This window comes from Carassius carassius, chromosome 24, assembly GCF_963082965.1.
Source record: "Carassius carassius chromosome 24, fCarCar2.1, whole genome shotgun sequence".
NCBI classification, from domain to species: domain Eukaryota; kingdom Metazoa; phylum Chordata; class Actinopteri; order Cypriniformes; family Cyprinidae; genus Carassius; species Carassius carassius.
Genome location: NC_081778.1, coordinates 11,593,412 through 11,618,972, shown reverse-complemented (window position 1 = coordinate 11,618,972; position 25,561 = coordinate 11,593,412). Strand labels below are relative to the sequence as shown.

Here is a 25,561-nt window from a genome sequence, read left to right as displayed (position 1 = left end):
GTTAATGTGAACATGGTTTTAGTGTGAATAAAATCACAACTTTGTAACCATGACAATGTGATGCTACAAACACAAACCCTAAAATGACAATAACAATTATGATTTTAAAAGTTTTTTTTTTCTTAAAGAATTAATGTACGTGCTTTTATAAAATTATAAGCTTCACATTTCTTCTTTAAATCCAAAAACTGGCCCATGCTTCACTGAACATTGATTTTTGCTTTTTTAAATAAAACAAAGGACAATTTTTGTTGTTGTTCTAATCAATATTGTAACAAAAGTTTTGTTTATTTTTTAATTTTAGTTTTAATTTACTAATTTTAGTAAAAAAAAATAAAATAAAGGTTAATTCTTGAACAAATAAGGTTCCTTGTTAGTCTACGTTAGCTCAGGTCCATGAAATAACATAAATAGATACAACTTTTGATTTTAACAATATATAAGCAAATGTTGGAATTAACATTAATTAAGATTAATTCATATTTTAGAGGCATTTTTCATTGTTAGTTTACGTTAACAAATGGAACCTAATTGTAAAGTGCTGCCAAAAAATTTAATAAAAAAGACTTTAAAAGAACTTTGACTTAAAGGGATAGTTCACCCCAAAAAGTTAATTACCCCATGATTTACTCACCCTCAAGCCATCCTAGGTGTATATGACTTTGTTCTTTCAGATGAATAATTCGGAGTTATATTAAAAAATGTCCTGGCTCTTCCAACCTTTATAATGGCAGTAAATGATGGACCAGATTTTAAAGCAAAACAAAGTCCATCCATCCATCATATATCCCTTTAAATTAATTGTAAGTTTTTAATCGAATTTTTCTGTATTATTTCAGCTTTATTTCCATTACCAAACTTATTATAGCTAACATTAACACTGAATTAAATGTAACTTGTATACTGAACCTGAAATACTGCTTTAAATTTCATATCTATACAGTAACAAAGTTTTATCAGGGAACCAAAAATGTCACAAAAATGAAGTATGACTAAATTAACCTGACTACATTAGGTTACACTAAGACAAGGGTCAGATCAGATGCAAATAACTTGTAAAAAATTTTTTTTTTACAGTGATATAATATCAGGTACAGCAGACAAACACAGGGATCGAGTAGCAAAGAGAGAGAAGACATTTAGTGAGATGTGTAAGACCGACTGTCTGTATGTACAAATCTATAGACAACAAAAAATAAAACCCAAGTGAAAACACATCTAGAAAGAAAGAGTATAGAGAGTCCTGTTTCCGGAGAGTAGAGAATCAACCAACAAGTCTTGTGCAAGTGGCTCGTGCTGGGCTCAAAGGCACCACCATAATATGGTTTGCCTCCCCCTGGAGGGCTGAATTAAAAAAAAATTTAAACAATAGACCTATAAATGCTCCTCATCACTCTCTCTATCAGCATCCGTTTCTCCTTCGGGCACAGAATGAAGAGAGGAGAGAGGGACTGTGGAAGGAGAAGGGGAAGGCAGATGCTCCTGAGAGGTACTTCTGCTGCTGCTGCCTGTGGTGATATCACACTCTTTGACGTCTGTCTGGATACAACTATCAGCAGACTCGTCTTGAGTTTCTCTTTTCACTCCCTCACTCCACAGCTCTCTGTCCCTTGTGGGAGAGGACGGGACAGAAGGGGAATGAGAAGGCTTTTTGGCCTTGCGCCTGGCGTCTCTGAAACTGGCCAGAGGAGGACGAAGTCGCACTCCGCTACGAGTCGAACCCTCGATTGCTTTCTGGAGCTGGAAGAGAGAAGCACAATGATTTACTCTTACACACTCGCATATGACTGAAAGTGTGCAGGAATGCATGTAGTCAAGAGATGATAAATCATCTTTACCTCTTTTAGTGCGACCACTCCGACCAGTTTACCAATACTAGTTACATACGCATGACTGAGACCCAGGAGAGAGAACAGGGTGTGAGTCTGAAACAAACAAGCAATGTTTCATTTATGTATGTATGTGTTTATATTAGGGCTGTCAATAAAAAAAAAAGGATCATTTATTTAATAAATAATTAAGGGGAAAAAATTGATGCGTTAAAATTGTTAGTGCATTTAACATACAAGCCCTGCCACAGACCCACGTAGGTCACTTACATTTCATACAGTTGATTAGTGATAAACGATGTAAAAAAAAAATGTTTTGAAGATACCATGGCAATAATGACCCACATATTTATATTATGGTGTTTCATTTCTGAGTGAATGTGCATTTTGAACTTATAGGGTGAACCGATGATTCTAGGTTCCTTCATAAAGAGAGTCATTCACTCCATTCCTGAATAAATCAGCTGTTTGGAGGAATCGAACGAATGAATGGCATTTACTGCCACCAACTGGCAGTTTTAGTTGCTTATTTCAAGCATCAAAATAAGATAAATAAAAAATAAATAATAAAAAAAAACATTATAAAATGTTTTTTTTGTATTAAAGAATAATGTCTCATTTTCATATTAGTAAAATATTAATATCCATTTAAAACCCATTAATCTCTTGCCATTATTTATGCAATTGTAATTGCAGCTCTGAGCTGCAAAACACAGTTTGTAAATATAAATATAATATAATATAAAATAATATAAATATAAATTAAATTTGTGTGTGTGTGCGTGTGTGTGTGAGAGAAACCTATTTGATGCTTTTCTCACACAATAATTGCTTTATTTTTTTAGGTAATTTCTTAGTCTAAATTTGATTAATTTACGATTAATTCAATTAATTAATCTCCACATCAAAGGTTTTCTAAAATATATAGATAAAATTGTATTATATATAAATATATTATTTCTTTATTATTATTATATTATAAATATTATTAAATGAATTCAGAATACAATACTGTTATATATATATATTAACATATAAACACCTGAATGCAGGATATAATGGTGCTGTTTTTTATCGAAAAACACATTTACCCGAGGGCATGAAATAATGAGTGCTTTGGACTGACATTCAATTACAGATAAAGACTAAATCATGATTCACTTGGAAAGTCATAAATCCTCAATATGATACACAGTATTTCATATGTGATCTCAGTCGGATTGTGGATTACTTTATGCAAAGATGTTCTCTCCACCAGCTGAAAAGGTGAGGGGTCAACACGGATCTGATCAATGTCAATCGGCTTTTCCAGCTCTTCCTCTTCCCAGGCTTTGATCTGAACACCCCAATACAAGAGAATCAGCTCACAGACAGCTTTGGGTCTGACATGCTAACTATAGCCATCTGTCTGAATGCAGTGGAAATAAATCAGTTCATCACCCTACCTCTTCAGGAGTCATGTTATCAACTACAGGAGGAGCTGCAGGGCTCTACAGAGACAGGAATGAGAGGGAGACAGAGGGTCAGAAGTAGTGCATGAATGTTTGGAGGATAACATCATATTGCACTAAAATAACGCTGTAACTTTTTTATCCTGTTTTGCGACTCCACCTGCCCTGCACAGCGTGTTTGACGCCACCTGCTGATGTGAGCTGATAACTAAAATTGTAATCTCATGGACTGGAAAGTGAAAAGACTAAATGTGTCACAACCAGCTTTTATTTTTTATTTATCTCGATCTTAAGTTAAAATATGCCAGCTTCAACAATAAACTGTTAAATATATTAAATAAAAAAACAGAATCAAGAGTTAAAGGGGTAGTTCACCCAAATATTAAAATTATGTCATTAATGACTCACCCTCATGTCGTTCCAAACCCGTGAGACCTCCATTTATCTTCGGAACACAGTTTAAGATATTTTAGATTTAGTCCGAGAGCTCTCAGTCCCTCCATTGAAACTGTGTGTACGGTCTACTGTCCATGTCAAGAAAGGTAAGAAAAACATCATCAAAGTAGTCCATGTGTCATCAGAGGGTCAGTTAGAATTTTTTTTTGAAGCATCAAAAATACATTTTGGTCCAAAAATAGGAAAAACTACGACTTTATTCATCATTGTCTTCTCTTCCATGTCTGTTTTGAGAGAGTTCAAATGATATATATATGATATATATATATATGTATGATATCTGGTTCGCGAACCAATCATTCGATGTAACCGGATCTTTTTGAACCAGTTTATCAAATCGAACTGAATCGTTTGAAACGGTTTGCGTCTCCAATACGCATTAATCCACAAATGACTTAAGCTGTTAACTTTTTTAATGTGGCTGACACTCCCTCGGAGTTCAAACAAACCAATATCCCGGAGTAATTCATGTACTCACACAGTACACTGACTGAACTGCTGTGAAGAGAGAACTGAAGATGAACACCGAGCCGAGCCAGATAATGAACAACAGACTGACTCGTTCACGAGTCAAGAACCGTTTCTGTCACTCGCGTCCGATTCAAGAATCGAGGAGCTGATGATACTGTGCATGTGTGATTCAGCGGGAAGCAGACAGTCTGAACCGAACTGATTCTGTGTTAGTGTTATGAGCGCGGGTAATCCGAGGCTTGAATGAAGAGCAAATCATCGCCAATGAGGCCATTACGTCGAGCGCAACCGGTTCTTGACTCGAGAACGAGTCAATCTTTCGTTCGTCATCTGGCTCGGCTCAGTGTTCATCTTCAGTTTTTGCTATTTTTGGACCAAAATGTTTCGATGCTTCAAAAAATTCTACCTGACCCTCTGATGTCACATGGACTACTTTGATGATGTTTTTCTTACCTTTCTGGACATGGACAGTATACCGTACACAGAGTTTCAGTGGAGGGACTGAGAACTCTCGGACTAAATCTAAAATATCTTAAACTGTGTCCCAAAGATAAATGGAGGTCTCAAGGGTTTGGAACGACATGAGGGTAAGTTATTAATGACATAATTTTTATATTTGGGTGAACTAACCCTTTAATAGCAATTGATTGGTTGGTTTTGGTTATTGCATGAAAATTGAGACACTATTTAAATATAAGCCTTTAATTTTAGGCAATTGCGTAACTGGCTTAGCAGATACATATTCAATTTCAATTTTTATTTTATTTTATTTTTTTGCTGGTGTATTATTATAATTTTTTTACTTGATTTTTTTAAGTAATATAAAATAAAACCTATGCTGTCAGGCTTCAGAACAAGAACTGAACTTTTTAATTACTTTTTAATCCAAACTCCTGCCATAACCATTTACCGTGTACCCAATAAACTTGCTGGTCCATTACGGTACACAAAAGTTTATTTGTTTTTACAAAATGAGGGATATGAGATAATTAAAAGCATGCCATAGATGATTTCATAGTTTAAACTCATACATGTTAACTCCACTCATGTCTTCAGTAAGTTACACTGTCCTAGTACAGTATATGACAATCATGCCAAAAAACACACCTCTGGTTCAGTCTGCCCTGATGGGGAAGACGAGGAGAAAAGACGATGAAGCTTCCTCCTCATGGACTGCAGGGCACCTGTTATGATTTGAAGAAAACCGGTTCAATTTAAACAAGCCAACTTTGACATCAGAAACTTCCACTGGTGAACATTTAGCTGGAATGAATGAGATTGAATTGGTTTTGTGAGTACATTCTAACACGAGCTCTATATGCTGAATTGGAGTCGAGCTGGATACTAATCAGCTAGAACCTTTAAGATCAACAATACATATAAACCTACCAGATGTGGTGTGATTAGTGGAGATGTCTGTGGTTTTGGTGGACCCCAGTGGTCCATTACACTCTTCAGAGACTCTGTTACCCTGTTAATCATTTTAGCAGCAGTATGAGATTAGTACGCTCAAATAATTTGCTTGATTTTCAGAAAAGAACATAAATTTGGCATATAGCTCTGCTTATTGATGTCAGATCAGAGAACTTAAAATCTGCATCTGAGCAAAAAAACAAGAGAACAAAGATGTTCTCTTAGGGGGTTTTCTGTGTGATAATACTAGTGGAGATCCTTGCACCTCGTCTCTATTCTCCTCTCCAACCTCCTCATCCACAAAGGCGAAGGACTCCCAGTTGACCTGTGACCCCGCGCTGGAAACGCCCTCACCTTGGTTATAAACCCGCCTCTCGGCTGAGAGACACCAGTCCAAGGCGGCCTGAAGTTCACATCTCTCAATGGAGCCCAACAGAATCATTGACTCTGAGCATGGGAAAATAATTTACTTTTTTGACATTTTTGCCAAAAAGATTAATCACATATCTACATGTTAGACAATCCTAAAAAGCATATATTAACTAGCTTTTTATATTTAACTAAATTTCGAACCATATTTAACCAGAAATACCATGCTGGTTGACCAGCTTAGCCAGTTTTATTTTGCTGATGAACAGTGTGCTTATGGTGCAGAAGCCACAGAAAAAACCCATCGTGAATTTATATCTCATAATTGCAATTTTGTGTCCCAATATTGCAATTGTATTTTTCACAATGTGACTTTGTATCTAACAATTGCTCATAATTCTCATAATTGCTCTAATATTATGACTATTTGTTATTTTCAACTTTACTTCATAATTACCTTTTTATATTGTATTCTTTGATGAAAATGGGCTTCTGTATTTTCCAGTGTGACTTAATATCTCATTGTTGCATAATTGTGTCTTTATTTCCCTCAATTGTCACTGTATATCTCACAATTTGACTTTACTAGACACTAAGTCTTCAACCATCTTATATAGGAAATTCACACCAGTCTAAACTAGTCTTTCCAATAGGAAATATAATCTGCAATATGACTACAAGGTGGTCTTTTCACCCAACACAGACCTTTGGAGTCAACGAGCGGGATGGTTTTGAGAGACGTGGACTCCAGGAGATCGTTCAGCTCTCTGTAAGTGGACTGAGGTGACAGAAACTTGATTTTCTTCACCATGATGTCCTCCACAAATATATTATATTTACTGACATGCAGAGAAAGAGAGAGACAGATATTTTGTCAATATAGTTTTTCCGAATTTTTTTCATTTCAAAACCATCAAATAAACCTCTAAAGAGGTCATACTGTACGAAGGGAAAAGAGGTCAAAGATACTATCATCAATTCACATCCATATCACATCTAAGAATACATCAGTCTCTAGAGATCTGGTACTGGTACCTGATGTGGCCAATGCTGAGCTCTGGAAGATAGGGCAGCTTTTTGACCTGGATGATGGAGTCATAAAGAGAAGGCTGTAGACCCTGAGCCACCATGTTGGCGAGAATCACGGCCACCATCATCGGCAGGATGTGCGAGATTTGACCCGTCAGTTCAAAACAGATGACTGCTGTTGAAACTGTGTGTGTGACTGCTCCTGTCATAGCTGCTGCCCCTACACACACACACACACAGAGAGAGAGAGAGAAGCAGGAGTCAGATGCAGATCATTTGAAAGGGGAATCATACAAGAAGTATAAATCTGCTACTTTAAGAGTAAAACTGGATTTTAGGGGTGTGAAGGGTTGGCTGGAAGGGGAATATTTGCAGACCTATCACTGCATAGCCTCCAGGCAGGATTTGGTACACGATCCCATCAAACAGAATTCCATTCGGAAACAGCGTGGCCATAATCTCACCCACCAAACGGCCAAATGCTGCTCCTGCTTGTTTCAGAAACATTATCATATTATCTCAATTAAAAATACAAACCTGATTCCAAAAAGGTTGGGACAAAGTTAAGATTGTGAGTAAAAAAGGAATGGAATAATTTACAAATCTCATAAACTTATATTTTATTCACAACAGAATATAGATAACATACCATATGTTGAAAGTGAGACATTTTGAAATGTTATGCCAAATATTGGCTCATTTTGGATTTCATGAGAGACACACATTCCAAAAAAGCAGGGACAGGTAGCAATAAGAGGCCGGAAAAGTTAAATGTACATATAAGGAACAGCTGGAGGACCAATTTGCAACTTATTAGATCAATTGGCAACATGATTGGGTATAAAAAGAGCCTCTCAGAGCGGCAGTGTCTCTCAGAAGTCAAGATGGGCAGAGGATCACCAATCCCCCCAATGCTGCGGTGAAAAATAGTGGAGCAATATCAGAAAGGAGTTTCTCAGAGAAAAACTGCAACGATTTTGAAGTTATCATCATCTACAGTGCATAATATCATCCAAAGATTCAGAGAATCTGGAACAATCTCTGTGTGTAAGGGTCAAGGCCGGAAAACCATACAGGATGCCCGTGATCTTCGGACCCTTAGATGGCACTGCATCACATACAGGGATGCTACTGTAATGGAAATCACAACATGGGCACAGGAATACTTCCAGAAAACATTGTCGGAGAACACAATCCACCGTGCCATTTGCTGTTGCTGGCTAAAACATAGGTATAAAAAAGAAGCCATATCTAAACATGATCCAGATGCGCAGGCGTTTTCTCTGGGCCAAGGCTCATTTAAAATGGACTGTGGCAAAGTAGAAAACTGTTCTGTGGTAAGACGAATCAAAATTTGAAGTTCTTTTTGGAAAACTGGAATGCCATGTCATTAGGACTAAAGAGGACGAGGACAACCCAAGTTGTTATCAGCGCTCAGTTTAGAAGCCTGCATCTCTGATGGTATGGGGTTGCATGAGTGCATGTGAAATGGGCAGCTTACACATCTGTAAAGGCACCATCAATGCTGAAAGGTACATCCAAGTTCTAGAACAACATATCCCATCCAGACGTCATCTCTTTCAGGGAAGACCTTGCATTTTCCAACATCAAAATGCCAGACCACATACTGCATCAATTACAACATCATGACTGCGTAGAAGAAGGATCCGGGTACTGAAATGGCCAGCCTGCAGTCCAGATCTTTCACCCTTAGAAAACATCTGGCGCATCATAAAGAGGAAGATGCGACACAGAAGACCTAAGACAGTTGAGCAACTTGAAGCCTGTATTAGACAAGAATGAGACAACATTCCTATTCCTAAACTTGAGCAACTTGTCTCCTCAGTCCTCAGACGTTTGGAGACTGTTATAAAAAGAAGAGGGGATGCCACACAGTGGTAAACATGGCCTTGTCCCAACTTTTTTGAGATGTGTTGATGCCATGAAATTCAAAATCAACTTATTTTTCCTTTAAAATGATACATATTCTCAGTTTAAATATTTGATATGTCATTTTTGTTTTATTTTAAATAAAATATTGAAAATTGAAACTTCCACATCATTGCATTCTGTTTTTATTCACAATTTGTACAGTGTCCCAACTTTTTTGGAATCGGGTTTGTTATATATATATATATATATATATATATATATATATATATATATATATATATATATATATATATATACATATACACATATATACACACATATATATATATATATACACATACATATCTCATTATGCAATTATTAGGGTTATTTGCTATGCTAATTCATAAGGCCTTTAAATGAACATGATCAAAACGTTGCTGAAAAACCTGTTGTACACAATCTTTCACATGCCTTTTGTTGTCTGATTGATCGTTTTTACTGTTTTAGCAATTGAAAGCTTTTAGTGTGGCTTTGAGTATCATTCTAAAAAGGGTCCACATCATTTTGATGTGAAATCTTTAAAGATTTTCATGAAGTAAATGTAGAATATATTTTATATTGCTAGTGACATTTTAAGATGAAGACTTGTAACTTTTTTACTTGATTAAACTTTGGTTTACTTGATTATCCACACATCATTTTTTAGAAAAAAAATTCACAATGTTACTATCAAATAACTTTTAATATAAGCTTTTATAAACAAATAAGCTTTTGGGGAATCTCACTCATCATTGGATTGCTTTGAATTATGTTAAGCCCCCACAATAAAAAAAATAAATATTTAATTACAGAGCTTTACTCATAAAACTAAGCATTTAAATATAATCTAACTAATTTACATATGCATGATATTTACATGCATATATGTACCGTATTTTTCGGACTATAAGTCACACCTGAGTATAAGTCGCATCAGTCCAAAAATACGTCATGATGAGGAAAAAAAACATATATAAGTCGCACTGGACTGTAAGTCGCATTTATTTAGAACCAAGAACCAAGAGAAAACATTAACGTCTACAGCCGCGAGAGGGCGTTCTATGTCTTCAGTGTAGACTACAGGAGCAATGAGCAGCATAGAGCGCCCTCTCGCGGCTGTAGACGGTAATGTTTTCTATTGGTTCATTTCTCTTGGTTCATTTCTCTCGGTTCATGTCAAATTAATTTTGATAAATAAATCGCACCTGACTATAAGTCGCAGGAACAGCCAAACTATGAAAAAAAAAGTGTCACTTATAGTCCGGAAAATACGGTAAGCAGTCTGCTATACTGTTATAAAGATCTGATTTACATTACAAGCTATCAGAACTGCATCTTACTGTCAAGATTGGACCTGTTTTGTCATGTGTTTCAGTTCCTGTTTTGCCTTTATTTGGTCTGTTTCCTGTCATTGTTTAGTCTGATTATTAGTTGATTCCATACACCTGTGTTTCCCCTATTATCCTGCCTTTATAACCCTAGTCCTTTCAGTTCAGTTTTGTCAGGTCTATCAGTTACAATTTCCATTTGTGTCTTCCTCCTGTTCTCCCTGTTGGGTTTACTCCTGTGTTGGATTAATAAAGACTATTTAGGCTACATTCACACTGCAGGGCTTAATGCTCAATTCTGATTTTTTTGAAAAAATTTGATTTTTTTGCAAGGCCGTTCACATTTTCAATTAAATGCGACCTTTTGTGATCTCCTGTGTGAACGTGAAATGACCCAGAAGTGACCCGCATGCGCAGAAGAGTACTCAACGCTCAACGACGTCACTCGCACACTCATTGTTTGCGGAAGTAGCTAACGTTAAACATGGATATCAACAACAGTGTAGTCAACAGCGGAGCTCTTTTTGCAATATTAAAGTTATTTTCCCAACGGAGCCAGCACAATTACAATCTTCTCGTTTTAAGAAGAAAATTAAAAAGAAGGAGGAGAGCAAGGTTTTTGGCCATGGCGTTTTGTGGAGCAGTGTTGGCAACGTCGGAACAGAGAAATGTGTGGGTACGGAGTCGCAGCCAGGAGTGGTGGGATACTGATGTGAGTGGCTTCACTAATACAGAATTCATCAGTTTATCTTCTTGTTCCCGCCTATTTCAACGCAGAATTATGACGTTTGTAGCGTATCAATGACGTATGGGTTGGATACATGTGGCCTGGCCGTTCAGACGGAGGTCGCATTTCAAAAGATTGGATACGTATCGGATTCAGGACCACATACCCAAGTGGCCTGGGTCACATTTGAAAAGATCGGATCTGTGTCGTTCAAGACTGTCATGAAAAGATCAGATACAGGTCGCATAGGGGCAAAAAAATCAGAATTGGGTCGTTTCAGCCTGCAGTGTGAACGTAGCTTTAGATTCTCTTTCGCTCCATGTTCCTTCTGGCAGCATAGTGTGACACTTACCTTTGGCAAAATAAATATCAGCAACTGCACTAAATTGCAGTTGATCAAAATCAGTTTTGATCCTCTGACTAAAATTGAGGTGTTTTTTCCTCCATGAGCATGAGCTCCATATTCTTCTATATCAAGTTATTTGAGAATTGTTTTTTTATTTCACATGTCAAGCTTCACAGGATTTATATTATACTAGCCATACCCACTAAATATTTGATAGCACATAAAAGCGTACAGTGATTTATTTAAGTTGCATCAGAACTTTGCATATATGGACACTTAGATATAAACAAAATGATTTGTCCAATTTAATATGCAAAATAAATAGCTAGGTCTCAGAAAGTTACATGACATGCTAATCAAAAAGGAATGACTGACCCAATGTAAAAACCGGCATGAAAGCTCCAGAAGGGACTGGCATTGTAGTAGAGACCGCAGACATCCAGAACTGCGAACGGGAGACCAAAAGGAAATTACTCCGCATGGCGCATATATTATAAAATTTGTTTACAAAAGTCTTTCAACAACAAGCCAGCACCTTCATGACGAAGAAGAGGAGAAGGATGACGAAGACGCTGACTTGTGGGTGGAGCCAGGCAGCAGAGCGACCCAATCCGGGAGGAGCCGGTGAATCCCAGATCTTTGTCCAAGTGAAGTTATCAAACAGTGAATTAATGCACTCTCTTGGCATCAGCTGTGTGACAAAAGAGAAACCGATATTCCACATATTAAAAGACTTCCAAAGGATGCATTAATAACGCATTAATAAAAAGTGAGAAAGTGAAAACCTACAATGGTGTAAGAATTGGTGCGTAGGGATGTAATCTCACAAATTAAAGGTGCACTCAGTTTTTTAAAATGAAAAGAAAGTTCGGGAAATATCAGTAATATGATAAATACTCACATGAGGTTAATAAAAAATAAAAAGCTGCTTAATTCTACATCGAGCGGGTCACCCCCATTTGGGTGCCACCATGTTGAGGTCACATGACCAGACCTTTTAAAACAGGTCAAGAATTACTCATGATTACAGAGACCCACACATGACATTCAGGCATAGATAATAATAATAATAATAAAGATAATAATAACAATACTATGTAGATAATAATACACAATAATAATAATACACAATAATAATGTTTAGTTTATAAAGCACTTATAAAGCCAGTTTATAAAGCCAGTTCTTTACAAAACATAAAGATAAAAGCACATATAAACAACAAACCAAACAATATAACAAGCACAATGTACATACATAAGCAGACACAATAACAACTTAATCAGTCGACTTTAAAGTGCCACCCCAAACACATCAATGGAAAAGAAAAGAAAACAAACATGTTTTTTTGTGAAGTTCAGCAAACAAACTGTCAATGTAAAAACAGGAAAACCTGAGTGCACATTTAAAATATTAGTTTCAAACCATAATAATTTAGTGTATGATCAAAGGTTGTTTAAATTTGGCTCTTGCAAAAAAAAAAAAAAAAAAAAAAAACGTTAAGTTAAGTCTGAGTAACACTGCTCTATATCTTGGATACTATATCCAAGCAAATACACACCTCTCCAGCCATGAACTGGCCGAAGCCCGGAGGAAATGTGAAGGAGGCTATAATTAGTGTCACAGCACCAGGGTAAATCAGCCGGCTACAACAAACAAACAAAAGGACAGGCGTAATTACAACTGTAATGCTGTATTATCATGAAATTTTGATGCTATTAATATCACAGTCAATGTCATATGCAATACAAGTAAAACAATAGAATAATAAATTAATTCAAAGCTAAAATTGTTTTATGAAAAGAGTTTATTCATATGTAAATGGTGACTTGCTGTTTTGTGAGGAAGTGTGTAAGAGCTGTCGGTCTCCTCATGATCAAAACAACTTGTCTGTTCAGATAAACAAAGAATGCCCCTAGAAACCCACATGAGATCCTACAAACACACACACAAATTTTGAAACATCAGCTGGAGATCAAAAATTGTGAAATCTATTTGAAGATACAACATTTGATGGGGCAGTCATGGTCTAATGGTTAGAGAGTCGGACTTGTAACCCAAATGTAGCGAGTTCGAGTCTCTGTACCTCTGTACACCATACTTTCACTTTATATATACAGCTACATTTATGGTAAACAATCTTTTTTAGGTGCATATACACATAATGAATCAATAACTGTACATGTACATACATAGACACACACTAACCCACACACCCAATTATTGCAAAAGCTGGCAGTTCCTGCAGGTCAAAGGGGAAGTCCATACGAAAGTTTGTACGAAACAGTGCTGTTATCGTAACTGTGGGAAAAACAAACATGTCTTAACCATATTTAAATGTTGTGTGTCAACAATGGTGTCTGTTTAGTGAAATAAACATTATTATAAGAATATAAGAGTGAATGATTCAGTGACTCACTCATCTACTGCTTTAACAATGTAACCTACAAAATAAGTCACTGAAAAATACACAACACTAATAAACAGACTGAAAGCCTGTCTTAAACATGCAAACACACACAAGCAGACTGACAGAAAGAGTGAAAAGTCTCATTGTTGTTGAACTGTACATCAGCACTTTTGGAACATTGCTCAGCTGATTAAAACTGATGACCAGAACCAAATGTTGTATAATTTATTTCATTTATAGAGATCAGTAAGCAGTGGACAACTTAACATCTAGCATGAAATTAATTTATTATTAATTAATCATATCTGCTTGTGTGTGTGTGTGTGTCTCACCAGAATCTTTGTTCCACACTGACAGTACTCGAAATATGAAGGCACTGAACGTGGCAGCAAAATATCCTCTCCAGTAATTCCTCACTGCAAAGTATGTCGACGTGACCTCAATACTGAACAACACACCTGAGAGATAGAGCAAGAATAGTAATAGATTAAAAAAAAAGTTAAATAAAAGCTGAGAAAGCAATTTAGAAACAGAACATAATAGTGAAATAGTACTAACAAAAACAAATTATAATAGCTAAAAATATATTAATAATTAAAAATATATTAAAATAGATTAATAATAAATAATGTAAAAAAGCAAAAATAATGACTCTTTTCAAACAGTCTTCCCCAAAGACTCTCCCCATCTGCTATTGGTCAGTCATACAGATACCCCGCCCCAAACTCACTCCATTGGTTGAGACAGCATTGCTGTGTCGGGCTGGTTAAGAGGCACAAACAATCCAACACAGTCAAGGAAAGCAACACATTTGGCTTCCAGAAGTAAAAATCTCAATAATTTTCTTTCAGTTGTCTTATAATATTAATTTATAAACCTCTAAATACAGACCTATTCTGCACTATGAGGATGTTAATCAACTGTCCATGGTTTTGTTGAAGCTATCATTTCAACTTCTTTCATAAATAATTTTGTTTAACCATGGAATTCCTGGTGAAAGCAAAAGTGGCCATGATATTGTAAAGAAATCTGACAAGCAAATCGTCTCCAAAGAGCACTTCTGCACCTGACCATTCACATGAAAAGCAGATAATGACATAATAAGACACCAATCTCCCTACACTGTACTTCCCAATACTCTCAAACTGCATATTTTGCCATAAACATAAAAAATATTGTTTCTATATATAACCACCATCTTGAAATCAATAGATTTTTTTTCTTCCCTTGTTTTAATAATGATATTGTCATTCACGATGCTTCATTTGATTGTAGTTAGTTAGTTTGGTTAATAACTTATAGCTTGTTAACAAAGTATTTTTTTATACCTATGGCAAAAATACTTCTGGAACCAAGGCCGCTGAAAAAGTGTACTCTAAAACAATGATAATTTAATAATTAGAGTAGCATTAATGCTAAAGTGTTTACACTTACACTCAAATCAACTGACCAATGGCTTATAGATATTTTATGGATATTAAGCTTTTCAAAAGTATTTTATCACCAAAAAATTCATACTTCATTAAATAATGAAATACGTTTAAAAGAATTTACATTCAGACTCAAAAACTTTGTGAAATCCACATGCACTCTTTAAAAGTACTTCTAATGTTCTGGCACGCTCTTTAACAAGCTCTCCTCTGAGAGAACACACTGTTTAAAATACATAAAGCATGCACAGCATATGAATTTATAACACACGGGGTGCTTTAACTATGAAGTGTTGACAAGGTTAATTATTCAGCAGGCACCAAGCTGAAAAAGAAGGATGAGGAACTGAAAACTACGGGGATAGAAAGAATGAGAGATTTTTACCTCCAAGGGGAGTCCCAAAACAGCAGCCCACCCCAACAGCACATCCTACTGTCAGTATGTCTGTGTAACCATAGGGGTTCTACTGACACCGAGACAGAAGAGAGAGAAAGAGAGAGAGAGGGAGTTTGAGGTGAAGGCAGAAAGGAGAACAGGGGTGTTAGAGGGGAGGGAGATTAAGGGATGTAAAGAGAAGAATAGATTAGGAATGTCAGCGGGTACAATGCGAGGGACGGACAGAGAAGAATAAAAAAAGAGTAAAGCCGAATGGAAGGAGAAATATAGGGAATGATGGATAAAGAGAAGCAAAGGAAAAACAAAAGGATTATGTGAATGCACAATTGTGTGGCAAAGAGAGGCAAACCAAAGCTGTACACATATACCAACTAATCAAAAACGCACTAAAAAAGAGAAAGGAGATGAGAAGGACAAACATGCTGTTGTAAAGTACAGTGTACAGTGTGTATACATGGCACACTGCAATGCATGCTGGGTAAAAGTGGGCGTGACTTGCCTCCCACTGGGGCGGCGAAACAGGTGGCCACACCCACCGCACAGGCACACACCATCAGATCCTGAACATGGGCACTATTCTGGGTCATTTGGATGAGGTTAAAATAACTGCATCAGGACACATATTCAAGACACATGCCAAAAAATACCATCACTATTAATACAGACAGACAAAAATAATGAGGTGTTAGGGGAGAGACAATGAGATGGGGATAAAAAGAGTATACAGGGAATGAGAGGAGAGAAATATGCAATTAGTATGACAAGCATATATTTAAATTCATAAACATTAGACACTCACACAAATTGTAATAATAAACTGAGTATAACATTCAAAAGCTCATCATAAGTTCATCATAATTGTTGAATGTTGATCAGAGACAGGTTTTGGCATCAGTCTACTCATAAACTAACTTGTGAGGGCTGCTGTGTGGAGTGGGAATTTATAAGCCAATGAGAAGAAACTTGATCCTAGATCAGCAGCTTCTGAAGAGTTATTCACACCCTCGTGCCACACACACACACACACACACACATACACACACACACACTAACACAGACGAACAAGCTCACAGGGACTGATTTTTACCTCATACACACCGGTGAAGATGGACATGACCCTGCTCAGCACTGCTGCACAAATGCTGGCAATATGCACAAAAGGACCCTGAGGATGTAATGGAGAATATTAATCAATAAACTGCAGCAGATGAATAATGTACTGTATCTATGAGGAGAGTTTATGTAACAAAATGTATTCCTTTGAACCCAACAAAGACCCGCCACCAGTAAGCAAATACTGAATTGAACTAAATGTAAAATGATCTATATATTTCAATAAAATATTGTACATTCATACGTAAATATTTTAAATGATAAAGTAGCAGTCAGAGGTCTACCTCCTTCCCGATGGGCATACCACTGCCCAGCCCAGCCGTAAGACCGATGACTTTAGCCACAAATGCCTTGAGCGTCAGATACTCCTTTAACACCACACCTCTGAGAATGGTCTTGAGCTCAGGGATCCCAGAGCCTGAGGGACAGAGAAAAGATTTTCAAGAGAGAAGGAGCAAAACGTATGAAATTAATCCATAAAACAAAAAAGAGTTTAGGTCTTGTCACACTGATTATAAAAGAAGAAAGAAGACTGGTGTGTATCCTCTAGTCTGATGTGAAGCACACGAGAAAGCTATCAAAACAACTGTGGCGTGCAGAGGTGAGAGAAAGGAAGAGAAAACGAGGCTGTGATGATCAAATCTTGAAAAGAGGGCAGGAAGATTTGAAGTGTTGTGGGTGGTTAAGGTGGATTGAGGAAAAAAACTAGACAAAAATTGAATATGCAGCATAATAGCGGAGTACTAGAACAGAGGGACACAAAAATGATTTGTGACATTGTGAGCAGAGAACCAAAATAGAGACGTAAATGCAAGGGTAAAGAACGGAAGACAAACAGAAATAATACAAGGTAATAAAAGCAGGAATTAGAGGATGATGAAATGAACAAACCAATAGCTTGTGGAGAGACCAGGTGGCAGAAGAAGGATGCAAACACGATGAGAATGATGGGATACGAGACCCAGGCCAGATACTGCAGAGCCACATTCCCCTTCAGCTCTCCATACATCCACTTATATGCTGAGAGAGAGAGAAAAAAGATAGGTTTAAGAGAAGTTCTGCTGTAGGACACTGTGTATTTGATCACACTAAGGCAGGTCCCATAATAATTACGAATGGGGAAGAAAAATATTGAAGTGTTAAAAAAATTAATATAAATTCTTTCATTTCATTAAACATATTGTACCACTTGAAGCCTGGTATTCAAGGAATAGTTTACCCAAAAATTGATTTATTTCAGAATACGTTAATTGATGGACTGGAGTCAAGTTGATTACTTTGGCATTTTTATAATCAGTTTTAACGCTCACTCTGGCGGCACCCATTCGCTGAAGAGGATCCATGAGCAAGTGATGTAATTCTACATTTTTAAAAATCTGATGACGAATCAAACACATCGACATCTGAGATGACCTGAGGGTGGGTACATTTCCAGCAAATTTTCATTTTGGGTGAACTATTTCTTTTCAAAATGCTATATAATACACATAATACATTATAACATTATAATGCATTAAAACATGAAAACCTATTATACAACATAAGAAATTGGGTGTTGATTAAATGTAACACATTATATAAAAATAATTGTTACATTTAGGGTACAAATTTACACACTTTGTTTTATGTGTATTACAGTATAAGGGATTGTGAATGCATTAACAATGCATTTATTATTTCATTTTGGCAAGACAATTGCCAAAACAATACTCCTTGGGAGATAACTCTATCTCTGTTCCCAGTATCAGTAATTGGCTCCCTTTCAGCTCCAAAGGACAGATTTTCTCAGAACTGGCAGACGCACTAAATCAGAGACGCTCAAAGCAAGTTGGCCAGTGATGACCTTTAATTTGGGCCATCATGCCATATTACAAGTAAGAGGGCTTTTTTTTTTTTTGAAAATCTAAGTAAATTTGATTAAAAGAAAACACTATTAAGGGATAATTCACCCTGAAATGAAAATTATGTCATCATTTAGTCTTTTTCTTTCTTAAGTTGCACAAAAGAAATGTGTGATGGATGTGTGTAACCACCGGTAGCCATGAGCCTCATTTCCACTGTGGAGCCAGTGCGAGCCAGGGCTTAAAATGAGCCGGGCGGGGCTCATAGCCCTGGGCCAGTAGCACCGAGGCCAGAATAGGGCAGGGTTTCCACAGTCAGGGCCTGAAGCACTGTTGCGCGTCACTAAAACACGCCCTTTACACGCCTCTCAGGAACAACGTCACGCAACCTCATCATTTCACCAACAAAGAGAAGTTATCAGAAAAATAAGAAATAAGTCACTGGAACTAGCACGATCACACACGATAAAAGCGGCCGTTTGTTTGCATGCTTTGTTTAATATTCCAATTCAAAAGCATCAATGTTTTACTATTGAAAAAATAATACATTGATCATAATGAATTAATTTATCAGGACTCAAAATTAATCACACAGAAATAAATGTATTTCTATTTTATTTATTTATTTTTAACGCTTATGAAAATAGCCTGCTTATTCAGTCGAGTCTGTTTCTGTTTATTTGTAGCCACAGTAGCCTATACATCACATTTAGAATGAATGATAATATCTTTATTTTGATAAAAGCTCCCGGACAAAAACATTATTATATCTTTATAATAGGAAACGTGGAGCTATAACTGTCACGTTTATGAACTTTTGGTTTCCATATTTGGTCATCTTCCTTTTCTTGTTTTAGTTAATTGATTGATCCTCACCTGTCCCCAGTTCCCTCATCACCTGTGTGTTTAAATACCTGGTCTGTTTAGTTCTCCCTTGTCCGTGATTATTGTCGATGTTGATCGTTGTAGATGTGTTTATTGAATGTATGCTAAATGTAATCTTGTATATTGTCTGTGTTCTCCATCATCAGTAAACTCCTTATTTGTCCCAAATCCTCTTCTCTCCCGTTGTTTTACGTTTAGCACTACCTCACCTGTAACAGAATCACGGACCCAAACAGTATAGTTTAATTTAGCAGCGTTTTTTCTTTCATTTATTTTTTGCTTTCTTTTCCTCCTCTCCAGGAATGGCCATCCCAGCAGTCCGTCTCCTGTGCCTGGAGCAACTGGACCATTCGCTGGAGGACCACACCAGGGACTTTTTAGATCTGGCGTGCCTTACTAACTTCCCCGACCGCTCGCTCTCTAACTTTTTCTACACCGGCCTGAGCGAGCGGAGTAAGGCACGCCTACCAGCGAACGGTCCCCGAGAGGATTTCGCCGCTTTTGTGGAGTGGGTGCTGGAGAAAAATGGATCGTCATGGACCATCTGCAACGCCGAGGACGATATCTCCAGCCCCACTCCTGACCCAGAGACCAGCCAGCCACCATCTCGACACACGGAGCCAGAGCCCACCGCAGCCGCAGAGCCCGAGCCATCCTCTGACAGGAAGCAGGATCTCGAGAGCGCGACTGACCAGGTGTGTGAGCCGGCAACACCGTGCATCGTGGGAGTCCTCGTGGAGATCGAGGGCGTGGAGGAAAGCCCTGCCCACACTCCTGCGACTGAGGGTGAGCTGTATTCGATCTCGGGAAATATGGAGCAACTTCTGGATCTAATTGACTGGTCTATGGAGGTAATTCCTGTATCTTCCGCTGGTTCCATCCAGCCCTGATCCCCCTGTATACCCTCTCAGTCTCCCACTCCTACCTCTTCCAGTCAGTTCCTATGCTCCATTTCCGCTGGTTCCGCCCAGCCCTGAATTTTCTGTTTCTCCGCTGGTTCCGCCCAGCTATGAATTTTCTGTTTCTCCGCTGGTTCCGCCCAGCCCTAAGTTTTCTGTTTCGCCGCTGGTTCCGCCCAGCCCTGAGTTTTCTGTTTCTCCGCTGGTTCCGCCCAGCCCTGAATTTTCTGTCTCTCTGCTGGTTCCGCCCAGCTCTGAATCTTCTGCGTCTCCGCTGGTTCCGCCCAGCTCTGAATCTTCTGCGTCTCCGCTGGTTCTGCCCAGCTCTGAATCTTCTGCGTCTCCGCTGGTTCCGCCCAGCTCTGAATCTTCTGTGTCTCCTGTACTCCCTCCCAGCCTCCCTCTCCCACCTCCTCCTAAACCTGCCAGTCCCTCTGCTCCACTACTGCTGGTTCCGTCCAGCCCTGATCCTCCTGTGTTTCCTCCCATCCTTCCTCTCTCTCCTCCTCCTAGACCAGCCAGTTCCTCGTCATCCCTGCTGGTGCCAGTCAGTCCCGCAGCTCACCCTCAGTCCGCGCCATCTGGGCGCGATGGTTCGCCGCTGGACTGCCAGTCTCCAGCTCCGCCTTGGCATGTTAAGGCCCTGTCTCCACCTCCAGCCTCCGAGCCCTGGACTCCTCCTCCGTCCTTCGACCCAGCGGCTCCGCCTTGGCTCCTAGCTCCCTCGTCTCCACCGTGGCCTGTCATCCCACCTGCTCCACCGGGCTCCCTCGTCCCTCCGGCTCCACCTTGGTCAGTCGTCGACCATCCGCCGCCTCGGGACCCCACTCCTCTGGTTCCTCCTTGTCACTCCATCCCTCCGGCTCTGTCAGGCTCCTCCTTCCCTCTGGTTCCACCGTCATCCTCCGTCACTTCGGCTCCACAGCGGTCTTCCAGGACCCAGCCTCCGCCTTGGTCGCCAGAGCCTTCTGCTCCACCTAGGCCCTCCGGATCCTCGACGTCACCCTGGCTCTGCGGCTATGCTGCTCCATCTTGGGCTCCTCACCCACCGGTGCAGTCTCCTCCTGTCGGCCCCCTGGTGTCGTCGGCCGCTTCTCCACCGTGGCTCCTCCCGCCGTCGACTCCACCATGGATCTCCGTCCTGGCTGGTCTCTGGTGGACCATCTGGCTCCTCCTGCTCCGGGCTCCTCCCTGGCTCCTCCCTCCATTCACTCCGCCCTGGTCCCTACCTCCATGCTTCCTCGTCACCTGCTCCTGGCCTGCTCCTCGCCCGCCTCCAGAACCCCCACCCTCCCTCCGCTGGTATTCCTCTTGTGGTGCGAGGACGCACCTTTCCGGGAGGGGACGAACTGTAACGTTTATGAACTTTTGGTTTCCTTATTTGCTCATCTTCCTTTTCTTGTTTTAGTTAATTGATTGATCCTCACCTGTCCCCAGTTCCCTCATCACCTGTGTGTTTAAATACCTGGTCTGTTTAGTTCTCCCTTGTCCGTGATTATTGTCGATGTTGATCGTTGTAGATGTGTTTATTGAATGTATGCTAAATGTAATCTTGTATATTGTCTGTGTTCTCCATCATCAGTAAACTCCTTATTTGTCCCAAATCCTCTTCTCTCCCGTTGTTTTACGTTTAGCACTACCTCACCTGTAACAATAACTCTCGAGATGAGATTTATGACAGATAATATAAGTTACTATAAATAAATACACGATTGTGATAGAGGATAAGAAGTTGACGTCTGATTTCTCCTGGTTGCATTTACCATGTTTACTATGGTAACGTTAATGTTTAGTAATGTCTTTTACATCGCTTATAAATATTATTGCCTTTTTTAGTGATTATAATCCACATTGGATCGAGTTATTTCAAACACTCGCTGCTGACTAAGAGTGAGTTTTGAGCTCAACTTATTTTTAAAAGTCTTTAGTCTTACTGGTGTTATAGCTGTTATCTTTCTGAAAAGATCTGCAGCGCTGAGCTCTCCAGACGCGGAGAAGCTCCGCCTTTGTTCATAACCTCTCCTCTAGCCCCAGCTGGCCTGCTTTGGCCCAAGGTTTTCGTCGGGCCAAAAAACCCTGGCCGTTGGCCCCAAGGAAGCCCCGGCGAGGCATGATCAAGCCCCGGAAGTGACAGTGTGTCACGGTTGTTAAACCGTGATCTCAGGGTTTTGCACAGTGAAGTCTGTGTGTTACGCATCAGCACTGATTGATTTGTGGGCGTCTCCACTAATAGTCATCAGCAACATCTGTCACTCATTACTCATCCCTATATATTGGTCTGTCTAGCTTCTTGTGTTTGTGAGAGCGTTGTTTCATGTACTTCGTCTGATGTTTGCTTTCTTGTGTGTTTGTGCATTGGATGTCCGTGTCTCCCCGGAACCCCGTCCACTCTTCGCACATCACCAACAACAACATTACTTACCTTCGGCTCACTTCCCCGCAGTTCCTGTGTCACCCTCTCCTGCTGCCAACTCATCTCCATCATCCGGATCCTTCACTCACCTGCACCATCCTGGACTGTGTATTCCCTTCAGTGTCATCATTGTCTCTTCTTTATATACTGTATCATTGATTTCATTAAACATTGTTAACTCGCACTTGCTTCCAGCCACTCCTTTCACCCCGTCGTTACAGAACGCTCTGACCTAAACATAGAAGCAGCGAGCACCACTTCACTCTCGGAATTCATCCATCACAGCATCAACCGCATGGATCAGCAGCAAGAGAGCATTGTGAACACTGGACTCGTGATCCAAGCGCTGGTGACACAGGTGTCCGAGCTCACCCAGCAGATCCATCAACTCACCTCTCACTCTGCGCCCACCGCACCGCCTGTGCCGCCCGTCCCCCGGGAGATCTCCCAGGACCACTTCTGGCCAGAGCCGCGACTTCCGGTGCCAGAGAGTTACTCCGGTGAGCCTAACTTTTACAAGACTTTCGTTAACAAATGTTTCATCCATTTTGCATTGCAGCCCCACACCTTTGCGACGGAAGAGTCCAAGGTTGCGTCTTATGGGTGACAGTGGTGTGGGAGAATCGACATCTGTGTTGCACCTCATTCCACGCCCTCTCCGAAGAAATTAAAAGAGTATTCGATCGAGCCGCAGCAGGCAGGGAGGTCGCTCACCAACTCTCGGACCTCCGACAAGGGAAATCGGTGGCGGATTACTCCATCCAGTTTCGCACCCTGGCGGCCGCGTGCCAGTGGAACAAGGCGGCGCAGTGGGATTGATTCCTGCATGGGCTGGCCGACCGTGTTCATAAGGAGATCTACCTCCTCGAGTTGCCCCCAACACTCAACGGTCTCATCGACCTGGCACTCCGGGTGGACGCCCGGATTAATCGCCTTGGTAAACAAACCAGTCCATCACGCCACCACGTCTCTCCGGAACCGGGCCACTCGAGTCGAGAGAACATGGTCGGTCCCGTCTACGATCACGAACCCATGCAGGTGGGTAGAGCTTGGCTTTCCCGGAAGGAGAGAGAGAGGCGGAGGTCCCAAGAACTATGTTTGTGTTGCGGTGGCTCGGATCATTCCCTCCATTCATTCCTGGTAAAAGAGCCAGCCCGGTAGTAAGTTTGAGGCTACTATCGGGTGGGATCTCCGCCGGGAAATCCTCAACTACATCTTCGACTCTCCTTCCGGTAAAACTGCGGTGGGAGAACCACACTCACGACTGTCACGCCCTTCTGGACTCTGGGGCCGAAGGTAATTTCATTGACTCTCTCCTTGCACGTCACCTGAACCTTCCTGTCCTTCCCGTGTCATCCCATCCATGTCACCACACTCAATGGCCAGGAACTGCCACACGTCACTCACTACACTGAACCCATAGCTCTGCTCACCTCAGGCAACCACATCGAAACCATATCCTTTTACCTCATGGACTCCCCTGTCGCTCCCATTGTTTTAGGTCACCCCTGGTTGGTCAAACATAATCCACGAGTGGATTGGGGTTCCAACACAGTCACTTTGTGGATTGAGAGTTGTCATGAGTCTTGTCTGGTTTCTGCTTGTCCTGTTGTGCCCGTTTCTGTCTTTCAGGAGGAGACCATGGTGTTATCAAACGTGCCCCGCAGAGTACTTGGACCTGAAGGAGGTGTTCAGTAAGTCCATGGAGAAATACATTTCTGATTCCTTGGCATTGAGGTTCATCCGCCCTTCCTCTTCTCCAGCAGGGGCAGGATTCTTTTTTGTGGGTAAGAAGGGTGGTTCTCTGCGACCTTGTATTGACTACCAAGAGCTGAACAACATCACGATAAAGAATACCTATCCTTTGCCGTTGATGTCTTCAGCTTTAGAGAGGTTACAGGGAGCATCCATATTCACAAAACTGGATTTACGTAATGCCTATCATTTGGTCCGCATCAGGAAGGGGGATGAGTGGAAAACCGCCTATAACACCGCTAGAGGGCCCTTTGAATATTTGGTGATGCTGTTCGGGCTCTCCAACTCGCCAGGGTTTGCCAAGCACTTGTTAATGACGTGTTGAGAGACATGGTAGATCAGTTTATATATGTTTACCTGGATGACATACTGGGGTTCACCAATTTCTAGCAACGTTTTATTTGTAATTTCAGCCAACTAGTCTCACCTCTGACCGCCTTGACCTCTCCCAGTACTCAGTTCAGGTGGTCTAATGCAGCCAAAACTACATTTACCAAACTCAAGAGTCACTTTGTTTCGGCTCCCATCCTAGTAGCCCCTGATCCCACACGGCAGTTCGTGGTGGAGGTCGATGCATCAGAGGTGGGAGTAGGTGCAGTTCTTTCCCAACGTGCTGCCTCGGACGATAAGATGCATCCCTGGGCATTTTTCTCACATCGTTTATCTCCTGCTGAACGCAATTATGACATTGGTAACAGAGAATTGTTGGCTGTCAAGTTAGCTTTAAAGGAGTGGCGTCACTGGTTGGAAGGGTCAGGGGTACCTTTCATTGTTTGGACCGATCACAAGAATTTAGAGTACATTAGAACTGCCAAAAGACTCAATTCCAGGCAGGCTCGGTGGGCACTTTTTTCGGCCGCTTTTATTTTACTCTGTCGTACCGCCCGGGTTACAAAAATGTAAAACCCGATTCTTTGTCACGTCTTTTTGATCCTTTCGAACGCCCGGTGACTCCCGAGTGTATTTTACCTGAGAAAATAGTCATCTCAGCACTCGTATGGGAGGTCGAATCGAAGGTCAAGATGGCCTTAGAAGGGGTAACGCCTCCGCCTGGATCCCACCGAATCGTTTACTTGTTCCAGAAGAG

General features: G+C 40.3%; 1 protein-coding gene across 1 annotated transcript in view; it reads right to left on the bottom strand.

The window, feature by feature from the left end:
• Nucleotides 1-580: 580 nt before the first annotated feature.
• The window catches only part of LOC132102805 (chloride channel protein 1-like), a 49,231-nt gene continuing 24,250 nt past the window's right edge, over nt 581-25,561 (bottom strand). Inside the window, exons 4-23 of the mRNA XM_059507462.1 lie at nt 17,573-17,701; nt 16,966-17,099; nt 16,656-16,733; nt 15,557-15,635; nt 14,074-14,199; nt 13,548-13,632; nt 13,165-13,266; nt 12,893-12,977; nt 11,869-12,024; nt 11,709-11,778; nt 7,396-7,506; nt 7,025-7,238; nt 6,695-6,828; nt 5,886-6,067; nt 5,597-5,678; nt 5,315-5,391; nt 3,275-3,319; nt 3,061-3,165; nt 1,839-1,925; nt 581-1,740 (exon numbers count right to left, since the gene is read on the bottom strand). Of these exons, the coding sequence (XP_059363445.1) occupies nt 1,375-1,740; nt 1,839-1,925; nt 3,061-3,165; nt 3,275-3,319; nt 5,315-5,391; nt 5,597-5,678; nt 5,886-6,067; nt 6,695-6,828; nt 7,025-7,238; nt 7,396-7,506; nt 11,709-11,778; nt 11,869-12,024; nt 12,893-12,977; nt 13,165-13,266; nt 13,548-13,632; nt 14,074-14,199; nt 15,557-15,635; nt 16,656-16,733; nt 16,966-17,099; nt 17,573-17,701 (2,447 nt within the window). The 3' untranslated portion in view covers nt 581-1,374. The remainder of the gene's footprint in view (nt 1,741-1,838; nt 1,926-3,060; nt 3,166-3,274; nt 3,320-5,314; nt 5,392-5,596; nt 5,679-5,885; nt 6,068-6,694; nt 6,829-7,024; nt 7,239-7,395; nt 7,507-11,708; nt 11,779-11,868; nt 12,025-12,892; nt 12,978-13,164; nt 13,267-13,547; nt 13,633-14,073; nt 14,200-15,556; nt 15,636-16,655; nt 16,734-16,965; nt 17,100-17,572; nt 17,702-25,561) is intronic.